The 12,197-nt window shown below is 45.3% G+C and overlaps 2 protein-coding genes across 3 annotated transcripts; both read right to left on the bottom strand.

Annotated features, from left to right (window-relative positions):
• Positions 1–746: 746 nt before the first annotated feature.
• On the bottom strand, positions 747–5,324 carry LOC109524924 (serine incorporator 1). Its single transcript, XM_019885081.1, has 10 exons — positions 5,192–5,324; positions 4,387–4,548; positions 3,949–4,142; positions 3,481–3,560; positions 3,214–3,351; positions 2,939–3,108; positions 2,736–2,826; positions 2,070–2,211; positions 1,730–1,954; positions 747–1,545 (listed from the first exon to the last, which is right to left on the bottom strand). Exons 1-10 carry the CDS (start codon positions 5,228–5,230, stop codon positions 1,407–1,409), a joined length of 1,380 nt encoding a protein of 459 aa, XP_019740640.1. The 5' UTR covers positions 5,231–5,324; the 3' UTR covers positions 747–1,406.
• A 2,302-nt stretch (positions 5,325–7,626) lies between these two features.
• gopc (golgi-associated PDZ and coiled-coil motif containing) lies at positions 7,627–11,978 on the bottom strand. 2 transcript variants are annotated; one of them, XM_019885057.1, is made up of 9 exons: positions 11,496–11,978; positions 11,060–11,224; positions 10,486–10,509; positions 9,855–10,030; positions 9,205–9,370; positions 9,039–9,134; positions 8,780–8,944; positions 8,550–8,718; positions 7,627–8,023 (listed from the first exon to the last, which is right to left on the bottom strand). In XM_019885057.1, the coding sequence occupies exons 1-9, from the start codon at positions 11,754–11,756 to the stop codon at positions 7,905–7,907; spliced, it is 1,341 nt and encodes a 446-aa protein (XP_019740616.1). In that variant the 5' UTR covers positions 11,757–11,978; the 3' UTR covers positions 7,627–7,904. The 2 variants fall into 2 exon arrangements, with proteins under 2 accessions (XP_019740616.1, XP_019740617.1); XM_019885058.1 differs by lacking the exon at positions 10,486–10,509 and having other exon boundaries at positions 11,496–11,976.
• Positions 11,979–12,197: the final 219 nt, after the last annotated feature.

Here is a 12,197-nt window from a genome sequence, read left to right as displayed (position 1 = left end):
AAAAACGGCATACTATACTATGTCGTTTTTTTCGGCTAAAAACGCCTTGCTATTCTATGTCGTTTTTTTCGTGCTAAAAACGCCTTACTATACTATGTCGTTTTTTCGGCTAAAAACGCCTTGCTATACTATGTCGTTTTTTTCGTGCCAAAAACGGCATACTGTACTATGTCGTTTTTTTTCGGTTAAAAACGGCTTACTATACTATGTCGTTTTTTTTGGCTAAAAACGCCTTACTATACTATGTCGTTTTTTTCGTGCCAAAAACGGCATACTATACTATGTCGTTTTTTTCGGCTAAAAACGCCTTGCTATACTATGTCGTTTTTTTTTGGCTAAAAACGCCTTACCATACATGGTCGTTTTTTTTCGGGCTAAAAACGCCTTACTATACTATGTCGTTTTTTTCGGCTAAAAACGCCTTACTATACTATGTCGTTTTTTTTCGGTTAAAAACGCCTTACTATACATGGTTGTTTTTTCGCCTTAGTAAGGTGTTTTTAGCAGCCTTTGTAAGTCGTTTTTTGACCCAAAAAAAATGACCATACATAGTCAGACCGTTTTTAAATGAAAAAAATACAGCTTTATCTCAAAAGGAGATTCCCACGCACCAAATCCACTCTGCATAATGTGGCGATGGGGAGTCGTATTTTTCATGCACTTTGTATTTGCGGCGTATCTAATTTTGAAGGCGTTTAAACGTTCCCATGGTGACCAGCGAGTGTTGTAGCCAGACAGGATGTTCCTCGTGTCATGATACATGTTTATTATTGTTTGGAAAATACCAGTTTTCGTGCAGGTCATATTACATTATTTGTTGTGTTTATCTGTCACACCTTCAAGGCTGTCCCCTGAAAATATTGTCTAAACCGGTCCGTGGGGCAAAAAAGGTTGGGGACAACTGAGTTACAATAAACTTAACATTTTAAAAGTCATATTTGGATAAGAGCAGAGGTTACAGCCATAATACAGTACAAGTGCTGAGTGCGGAAACAAGTGTGAACACCAAAACCTTCAAAAAGTTGCAAGTCACAAAGCAGAGCTATTCGTCCAACAGAATCAGGAATGCATTGGGGGCGTGTGTGTGTGTGTGTGTGTGTGTGTGTGTGTGTGTGTGACAAAAAAGCATGCAAGAATTTGAATAGAACACACTGGGGAAACATCCAGGTCACATATTTACAACAGGAACCACAACAACACGCTGCTTAAGAGTCACACGGGAACACGCAAAATGGGATTCGGCTGCAGCTCAGGGATGGAATACAAAAAGTTTTCAAAGCGGAACCACCAAACAGCTGAATCACAGCGAGACGATTTTGATGCAGCCAGCTACTCTTTACAGCGACAAAACACGGGCGAAGCTGATATTGGCTAAGTATGCGCAAGCGATGGGGACAATGAGTGTTTCAGTCAAAGTCCCTGTTGACCAGGACCAGCGGAGCCACCAGAGTCCACACGTAGAGAGCGATGCAGATCCAGCTGGAGGAGACCTTGACCCACACGGAGGGCCACTTGCTCGTCATGGCTTCGTAGTTGGAGTCGGGGCTGCAACGGAGAACACAATCGAGAATTCAATACCGCAGTTTGGCAGTTTTTTTTCATTTCCACTTCTTGTTTATATGCAACACCCCCCACCACCACCACCACCATTTTAGTTGATTTCATGAATGATCTCGGTCATGAATCCGAATCTGCTTCTGTGAGCGGCTCGCCATTCCTTACTGCTCACCTGTACCAATTAGTCAGCGTCATCATGATGTAGAGCGAAGCCAGGAACAGCATGAAATGAAAGAAGGAATAGGAATAGGTGACGCCTTCCTTCTCGTTATCCACAGCGCGGTTGGCCCCGCCGCTCTCTTCGAGGCTCTCGGCCCGAGTCCCGTCGTCGATCAGAGCCGACTCGTCACTCGTCAGGGTCAGCTTGTTCACCTGGGCGTTGGACGAGTTACGGATACTGCGGGACGAGAGAGAGCGAGAGACGGTGGCAGTCTGCATGAGGGACGCGGGGGACGGGGGGGGGGGGGGGGGGGGGGGGGGGGGGTATTTGAAGAGTGCGGCTGCTTCCTTACCTGGAGTATAGGACGCACAGGAGGAACAGGATCAAACCCACAAGGCCCTGGGCGTCCCACCATTGGACCACATGGTCCCCACGTGCAGGGGTGGTGGAGTTCAGCCCGATGATACCCAGAAGGCTTGGGTTGCACTTCCTGTCTGCGGAAGCACAATTGGAAATTGGTTTGACCAGAAGCAGAAATATCTGAAAGTACAGTTGGAAATCATCAGAGGTACCCCGTGGACTCAAAATAGAACGACGGAATCGTTTTTTTTGGTTTGTTTTTCTGTTGACGTATTTGGACAGGTTGAAGCTGGACTCAAAGCTATCGTGTTGTATTGACATTCAGCCAGTTTATTAGTAACGGTCTTAAAAATTGATGCATTTCAAGGTTTTGAAGGGCTCTCCATTACACGGCAAACAAATAGGATGTACTTACAAAATGAATTGGTTCCGGAAGAAATTTCTTCACTCAAAAATGTTCTAAGTAGAGACGCGTTTTCCATGTAAATGTCCTAATTCGTTCCAATGCCCCCCCAAAATAGAGACAAAAATGGCTCCTCAAGCATAAAAATGCATCAAAATATGTAACAAATACATGTTACCATTAGATCATTGCACAATAAATGAGAGTTGTGCATCATGTGAACAAAGAATAAAACAAAGAATAAAAAGTTCTTACCGGGCTCGTTTGTCATTGCGGACCAGGTCAAGTACATGGTGTACAGGGTGACCAGGGAGGACTGCAGTAGGCCGGACCTGGGCTGGGACTCCTTAGGCCACGCGCGCAAAAGAGGCATCGGTCAGAAAAACTCACTCGATCGCGACACAGCGTCAAAGTCACGGCTTCAAGAGCCCGTCAAATAAGGGAAACGAGATGCTCACCTGGATCTGAGGCAGGACGGAAATGACGGACGCTCCGAGGCAGAGCAACATGTTGATGCTGATGAAGACCTTGTTCTCGGTGCATCCGTCAGAGTGGGTGTAGTAGACGTAGAACAAGACCACGGCCGCCAGGGACAACACGTAGTTGAGCGCAGTGACCGACAGCAGGGCTGCAAACGTGCCACCGAGTCATCACGGGCATTCCTATCTGGAAGCGTGTCTTGAGCGTGCTATCGCCGCTCCAAAAACGCTCCCCACTTGCCCGAGGTCCATACCTGCGTACCAGCAGCGTGAATTGCCCTCCTCCATCTTCTCGACCCAGGACTCGTTCCAGGAATGGGCAAAGTCAATGAGCAAAACCAACTGGATGAGGATGAAGCAGAACGCACCTGCCATTCCGATGTAGAACCACACTGCAAACAACAGGATCACAGAAGATCAAAGTAGATGTTCGGTCAAAAGAAGGTCGGCCAGCCCCGTTTGATACCGTCAGACGTGAAAGACACGGTAAGCTGCGGAAAGGGCATTTAAAGGGAAGTTACCGGTCGTAAAGGGACCCTCTGCGATGAAAAAAGATCCAACGGTGATGGCGACAGCCGCTGCGAACTTGAAGAACCAAAACCTGCAAAAGAAAGCGAATGAAAAGAATCCCCCGGACTCGTCTCAATGTTGCAAATGCCCCAGAAGTGTTTTTCTAATTCACTTGAGGTGGAGTCTGCTCATCATCACAGTCCACCACAGGATGTACAAACAAGCACATTCACATCTCTGAGCCATCTAGAGTCTTCCCGTAACATACGAGGCGGGTCACAAAAGATACCCAGCGGTCGCCACCTTTATTCCTATTCCCAATTGGCTTTGGCGACGACAGAGCTATGGTGGATCCAGCAGTGCTGGGGAGCAGCGTGACTTAAATAGGGAACAAAGTTGTACTTTGTCGTGGAATGGCCCCGGTCCCGGAACTTTTATGACGCGCCTTGTACGTGCTTCTTTCTGGGTCTGGTATTCACCCGTTATGCAGCGCAGCTCGGGGGTCTCTGCTGCTCTTGACTTTGATCATGAGCAGAGAAAAGAGAAGGAAAAAGATGGCCATTCCGAAGCAAACGCGGTACACCGCCTTGTAGCCGACCAGCACGTCACAGTTCACGTGGCCCTCCACGCCAGGAATGGATGACCCCATGCCTCCCTCGCAGAATCCCGGAATCTGAAGGAAGACAGAAACGGTGAAAGCTGTCAGTAATTTAGTCATTGACGAAGTGCACGAGGCAAAGTCGATGCACAAATTTACTCTACTTATTGGAGTGATCCAAGAGGCATTACAAGAAATCAGTTGACGTGACTTTCCATATGATGGTACTGGAATGGCATTTTTTGACAGGTAAACAGGAACGGTCTCGGAATGCATTTTAAGCCTCCCAACCCTGATTGCAGACATGCACGTGCGTTACCTTCTTCAAATGCTCCTCCATGCCCGGCATCAGCATGATGCAGGCGACTCCCACTCCCAGCAGAAGGAAGAAGGCGTAAATGAGGCGCGTCACCGTCGAGTTATTTCCACTGGGGCAGCAGCGACAAAGCAGACAGGGGGCGCTGCCGCACAGACACGGGATCTGCCCAGAACAAGGAGAAAATAGGTTATCCAAACTCATATTCCTGCAAGTAAATCACAAGGCATGGTGGCGACTGCGATTCGGCCCCAATGTCATTGCATATCGGGCCGGAAATCAAATTAATATAATCGTACTACGATGATACCGGACTCTTGTTTACATGGTGGCTGTGTCGCAATGGCTAACCTCATAGCAGCCTGTTTTGTTGACATCATCGCCAAAGCGTCTTTACCGTTCACGACACAGGACACAATTAACTCAAAATTCGGGGAATAAAGCAACCGGGTTGTCCTGCACTAATACGGACACTACTCAATGCTCCAGGTTGTCATTATGACAGAGTTTCTATTATAAAGTAAATCGACGAGACTTGTTTTGGCCTTTAATTCCACGAACGTAGAACATAAGCCAATCGAGGGATAACATTAGTCTTAAAGTATGATTGACCTTTACATCATGTGACATAATATTTACTCCATTGTAGGAAGTGTTGATCTGCGTCACCGTAAAATCACTCGGCCTTCAGTTTTGTTATTGCGCAGTCATGCCACCAAACGAGCAGGGGACAAAACAACAACAAACGCTACTCACACGCATAATTATATAATGTCCATTTCTTATCGACGACAAACGTGCTACGTACCCAGCTCGCCATGGAGCACAACCCCAGAACGGCTCCCATGATGATGTTTTCTCTTTTCCACTCGGATTCGGAGATGGCCGCGGGTCTCTAAACAGAAAATGGATGTTTCGACTGAACTGTAGTATGACTACTCTTCTTCTCTTCTCTGCCCGTGTCTTTTCACAATAGCACACAAAAAGACTACTGCCCCCTAGTGGACCGTTTGAGCACTCCACGTCATCTTTCTCAACTCAACTCAAATGTATTTATAGAGCACTTTCAAACAGCCATCGCTGCTTCCAAAGTGCTGTACATGGAACAACTAACATATACAACAGTAAAGCAACAAATCGGTCACAAAGACGGTTAGAAAGCACCGAACAACAAAACCAAGAACAAATCTGAGTCATCCTGAGTCAAATGGCAAAGAATACAAGTGAGTTTTGAGGCGGGTTTTAAAGATGGGCAGCGAGGAGGCTTGCCGAATGTTCAGTGGTAGGTCATTCCAGAGAGAGGGACCGGCAATAGAAAAGGCTCGATCTCCTCTGAGCCTCAATTTAGTTCTTGGTACTTCTAATCATGTCTGGTCCGCAGACCTGAGGCGCCGGGCAAGGTGTGTAGGGGCGGATGAGCTTCCTTGCTTTCCTCTGGGTCAAAAGGGGTACGTTTTTAAATAAAATCTTTTCGAAATGTTTTTTCCCATTATATGCATGGATATGATTTGTTAATTTTCAAATATGTAGAACTGTGTTAATGTTGAATGTATACCTATGGTAAAGTGTCTGCACCCGTGTGGGTTTTTACTGTTGGTTTTTGTTAGTTTTCTCTCTTTTTTGTTGGTATAACGTACTTTTCGTGAGGTCAGGTCAAAAATTACAAAAGGACATCTAAAATGATTTAGAAATTATTTGAAAATATAATCGCATCGCGTGGCTTGGTACAAAAAGACTTCTATTCTTGATAAACTTGGTGAAAAGGCAAATATGTACATATCCAATGATAATCTTAAAGGAGAAATATTGTGGATTTTTTTTCACCATTGAAATAGTTCCCAAATGTCTAAGGATTGTGCAATTTTTTTCGCAAATTAATCGGGCCGCAATTGAAGCTTTATTTAAAGGCTGAATAAACTGCTCGGAATACATTGACCAATACAGATGCACACAAGTGAAAGCTTCCATACAAACAAGAGGAACCAGATTAACAAAAGCAAAACAGCACATCATGTGAACGCGTTAAGGTCAGAGTTTTGGTTCACCGGGTGCCAACACCATCTTTCTGGGTTCCCCCGTGTTGGTGACAATGAGTTTCCTTCTTCAAGAGGAAAATTTGCATTTTCGACATACAGTGGAAATAAAAGTCTCCACACCCGTTCAAAACAAGTTTTGGGGTATTTTTAAAAAAAAAAAAAAACACAAACAGGATCAAGTCACTCCAAAACTCCTTCCATCATTGTAAACCTGATTTAAAAAAAAAAAAAAAAAAACGCAGTCTTTTCTTGGATAATTAAAAATAGACAACCGTGACAACTTGGTTGCACAAGTGTGCACACCCTCCTAAAAATCAAGTTCACCACATTCAAACTCATGCCCAGTGGAAGTCAGCAAAACCCTGCCGTGATTGAAAATGCATTTGATGAACCTCCAATAAGCTTCAGGAGATCCAGTAGGCTTTTGCTGTTATTTCTGCAGTCACATCTTGCAGCACGTCATGGTCTCGCGAACAGTTTCCACATCACATCAATCACATTGCTCAAAGTCATTAGGAGAAGCATATGAGTAAATACAATTCCCCAGGCATTGAATGTACCACCAAACGCAGGAAAAGACTGTCACCATCGAGTGGAGAAAAACAAAAACACTTCAAATCTCCCAAATGCAAGTGGCAAGATGTGTAACGTGTTGAAACTGGTCAGAGCTTTAAAAAAAAAAAAAAAGTATGGCAATTATCTCTTGGTTTCATTTTGATATCATAATAACCTGCCATTTGCTGAGGGGTGTGTGCACTTGTAATTCCACCAAATACCCACATTGTAGGAAGGCTTATTATTTGAACTTCTTCACATCGCCGAAGTTCAGGAGGCCATCAGAATAAAGTAGTGTAATAGTCAAGACCTGAAGGAATTTAAACCACAGTCACTGGCATATAAATAAGATAATGACAGGCACGGTGGCACTGTCTGGGTTGGCAACGGGAGGCATTCCAAGCTGTAACAAAATACTTGGTGGTTCCGTCATGAAAGGTCTTTGTGGAAAGAAGGTGATGTGGATAACAACATGCTGGAAAAAAAAAACACAACACACAAATCTGTCCATCAATAGTAGTGCGGTTTCTGTCTTGTTTGTGGATGTGACAACACACAACATAAGCGCCTTCGATGTTTGTTTAGTCGTCTACTGAGTTGACCGAGTCCTTTTTTGGACGGTTGCATCACCTTCACTCTGCATTGCTTTTTTTTTTTTTCCCCGTTTTGCACATGTACAAACAAAGCCTGCTCAAAACAACGTTACCCAAGTTTAATTGCTGCAAAATTGGTGAGAAAACTTGCAGACTACCCCGGTTGGCGTATGCGACCGTTCAACGAGCCCACTCGCAAGAAAATCCAAACACTGGAAGATCTACAGAAAAGAATGGTGAGACAAACTTACTCTGGTTGTCACAGACTCGATTCAGTACTCAAGAAAAAAAAAAAGGATTTGCACAATAAAACTTTGATGAGTGCGGCTGAGTGGTCTTAAGAGGAGCCGTGAGTGTCGGGAGGCTTGGAGGGAGTTTCCTCTGATGTTGCTTCACTGGTGATTGTGGTGTCTCCATTTTCTGTCCCGTTGTTCAGCGACATTCTCTCCAGACCCGCTGGAAGGTACAACGCAGTATCACAATTTTTTTTTTTTTTTTGTTTGTAAATACTGAACAATAGTGCCTTGAGATATGAGTAATGTGACTGATAAGTTTTTCAAGATACAAGCCGCCATGAGGACATTTTTTTTTTTTTTTTTTTAACTTTTACTTGTGAGCTGAAGTTTAAGAAATCCGAGTGCTGCATTGGTGGAGGTGAACTCAACGTAACTGAGAAAAAGCAGCCAAAAAGTGAAAACTTGTTCCAAAAAGAGGCTGCAATCTGTTTTATGCCACTCCCACTTGAAGTTTGCTGGCAAACTATACATATGACAATTGCATTTTGTGGCTTTTAAACAGCCAACAAACAACTGCTTGGCCCTGTTAGCTTAATGCTCGGGAGGATGGGGGCAGTATGTTGCGGCTCTTTAAGCCTTCAGGCAACGGTTTGAAAACAAACACCGCAGAAACAACGCAGAGACCAAATGTCTTAAACCTGCGGCCCGGGGCCCATTTGCGGTCAAGAGGATGATTGCCAACGTACCCTGTAATGACGCGGCTGCCGAGTTGCCGCTAGGTGGGGCCGTATTGTTCTCCAGCTCATCCAGGTAGAGTCTGTAGCGATGTCCGTTGTCGTCTTCATATTCCACATTCTCATCATCGCTGTCCACCTCTGGAGCCACGTACACCACTTCAAACTCGATCTGTCCTGACTGGGATGAGCGACCAACACACTCAGAGCTTTGGAGGAACACAGGTGTGCGCATGCAGTACCTGTTGGGAGAGAATGGTGACGGCCTCCTTGTGTTTGGCATCACGCAGATTGATGCTGTTGACGGCCAAAATGGCGTCTCCGACATGTAAGCCTCCACATCGGTCGGCGGGCTGGCTTGGGTGGATCTCTGAGATGAGAATCGGAACGCCGTGCTCCTTTCCTCCCTGAGAACACGGCGCACGCATACACACGCAAACGTACATATCGACATGTACATAAAAATACAAAAAGTTAAAGGTTCTGGCTTTGAGCACTCACCGTGATGGAGATACCCAGACCTTCATGGTCCTCTTTAACGAGCGACACCTTCCTGATAGGACCCACTCCTTGCGTTTTCTTCAGCAGGTCTGGATCCTACGACGATAGCCAAGAAATGAGCTCCGGAAACACGTCTCGGGCCAGAAGGTGGCATTTTGACACTCACGTGCCCAACAGGCGAGGGAAGCGGTTTCTTGGGATCATTGCGTCCCTTGCATGCTCTGATGACGGTTTTGTGGCGGTGAAGGTGGATCTCGGCCTCCAGTTGGTTCCACAGCTTGTCGTGTGCCGGCCCTTTCATGTCACGGCCCAGTAATTGGATTTGCTGCACCCTAGGATGAAAAAAACCCTTCTGTTTCTTCTTCAGGTGAACCTCCGAGTACAGGTTTGCTAGTTCAAGTTTGGCGAGACAAGCTTTCCGAGTCAAACATCTGAAAGCTCACAAGAACCCTTAATGTTCTTCACGCCTGACTTTGGGACCAAGCGCTTAAGATCTTCACCTGCCGCCGTGGGGACCTCGGTTGGTGCGCCAAGGTTTGCTTCTCAGAAATGGGTTTATGCAGAGAACACGTTAGGCAGTACAAACGTACGTGGCCGAGTACTGAAATGTAATATGCCGCAATTGAAGGTGACCACAAAAACCAACATAAAAACCATTCTGACAACCGCAATAAGGTCAGCAAGGTGAGGCAGGTGAGGTCAAGGCAACGTAGAACATGTCCACATCAACTTCAATGATCAACATTAGTTAAAACACCAGATTCGCTGCGGTACGGTTGGAATACACGGCAACATGATTCAAGTCAAATGGCTTACCTGCCAGCAAGTTCCTTATCCAGGTATTTGGCAGCCAGTCGAGCGCCGTACACCTCAGCCTGCAGTACTGCCATGTGCCGACGGAGAGCCTCGTTTTCTTTCTTAAAAAGTCTCACGTCAGCCTCAAGCCTCGCCTCTGCCAATTTCTCCTTTTTACTGTCCTCCAGCGCTTGTTGCTGCAACGCAGGACATCCCGCGTAAGCGTCACACACATGCACGTATGCACACGAGATCAGAAACACGGTGCAGCGCAAGAAACAGAAAAGAAACATTGTTGATTAAAAAACAAACAAAAAAAAAACAAAACAAAAGGCTTCTTTGTTCCCTTTATTATTATTTTTTTAAACGCCTCTACATATCATGTTTAGTGAATGCCTTTTAATGATTTCTCATGACTCGCGGAATCCATTTGAAACATTGTCCTTGTGTCATCTGCTGCCAGGGAAGCGAAAGATAAAAGTAACACTTGGGCAGGGATAATGGCTATGTAGACAATGAAGATTTGAGTTTGCTGAAAGAGCCATGCGTGTGCATTGAAAGTGCAATCTATCTTCCGTGACACCTGTTTGACAAAAGAATTGCTGGTGCTGCTGCTACGACTACGACTACAAAGACACGCACACTAACTTACCATGTGTTCCAATGATGGTGCAGGCTTTAGCGGAAAAAGAGGCAGAAGAAGAGAAAGAAGTCACAGATTAATAAGCGATTCAAGCATGAAACAGAGTTAATACTTTTTAATACAACTGGGCAGACCAGGTACGAATTTGGATCGAATCAGGATTGAAAGAAGGGCTCAGAGGTCATGATGGCGATGCAGAAGACGCAGAAAAGTCAGACAAGTGAAAAGGATGATAGAAGCCCAATTAAGAGGGAGTAGAGTGCAACAAGATCCCAGGGTAGGGAAAGAACCTGTTCACCGCCCATCTTTAAAGCTCATCTTAAAACTCGTTTTTATTCTTTGGCTTTTCACTCCTATTTGGTGTTTGACTGTTTTGGTGCTTTCTACTGTCTTCGTTAATCATTTGTTTTATTGTTGTTGTATGAATTATTTCGGCTCCAGGTACAGCACTTTGCATATGGAGGTGGTTGTTTTAACATGCTCTAGAAAGACACTTGAGTTGAGTTGTGTTGAGTGCGAAAGTGCTTTTTATGATAATCAACTTAAAAGTCAGGCAACCCAAAGTTGTCCACCAGCTACATACGAGTCTGTCTTTGATGGAATCGGAGTCTGGAGCTTGGCCTTCCTTGGCGTGGAGCTGCAACTGGAGAGCGTGAAGCTGCAGTAACTGGTCATGGACTTCTCTCTCCACGACTGCCCGCTCCGCTTTGACCTCACTTAGCTCAGAGCGGATATCTACAAGCTGGGCCTGGAAGGAAGGAAGGTGGTGAGGGACAGCAGAGGAGCTCAAGGAGCACATATACACACACACACACACACACACACACCATTGAAATCGCTGGTTCTTCTTTTAGCAATCAGATTGTAGATTTTTTTTACGATGGACGATATCAGACCATGATTGAAAATTCACTTCTATGGCGTACTTAAAAAAAACAAAAACGTATGAGGCCGTTTCAACCTATTAAAGTTCTGAAAACATTGGCGAAAGCGTGCATAGCGAATAGTCGGCTACTAACCTCGAGTTTGTGGTTCAGTTGGAAAACGGTCTGGGATTTGTGGCACAACTGAGCAAAGCAGGAGCTGAGGCTGGTCATCTTCTGCCGCCCCTCGTACGTAATGTCCACTTGATCGGGGTCGATTTCCCCGAGCAGCAGATCCACGTCCACGAAGGCTTTGTCAAACTCCTTCTCGAGCACTTCGAGCCAGCGAAACATTGACATACTCGAGCCGAGGGCCGAGTTGTGGCCCGCCGGAGAGCATCCAGCAGAGGCGGACATGGCGAAAACACAGCAAACGTTGACGCTAGGTCACTAGCCGCACAACGTAAGCTTGCTTTGAAGACGACAAATCTTTGTGAAAACCGCCTTGTTTTTGAAGCATGAAATAAAATCAAAATCACAATGACGCAATGATACGACAATTAAAGACGGGAAATATGTGATGTTATTTTTTTCCGATGACAGTCACTGCTGACCAGGAAGTCCCTCATCATCAGATCGTTCGTGCCAAGTGACTACTTCGGTCTGGGCCGCTCAAGGCAAAAGCAACGGAATGTCGAGCGATCACGTACGATCCAAGTCACATAAAAGGATCTGAAAAAGAGTCTGGCGAGGGGGCAAACAATCAAGTAGATCATCTATGAAGACTATGGATTGAAACGATTGATCAAAATCCAAAATGTCAACCGTGATTACGATTACATTTGGTGTGACATTTTG

The sequence above is a fragment of the Hippocampus comes genome, unplaced genomic scaffold, assembly GCF_001891065.2.
Source record: "Hippocampus comes isolate QL1 unplaced genomic scaffold, H_comes_QL1_v1.1 scaffold144, whole genome shotgun sequence".
Taxonomy (NCBI): Eukaryota; Metazoa; Chordata; class Actinopteri; order Syngnathiformes; family Syngnathidae; genus Hippocampus; species Hippocampus comes.
This window is presented reverse-complemented; position numbering and strand designations above follow the sequence as displayed.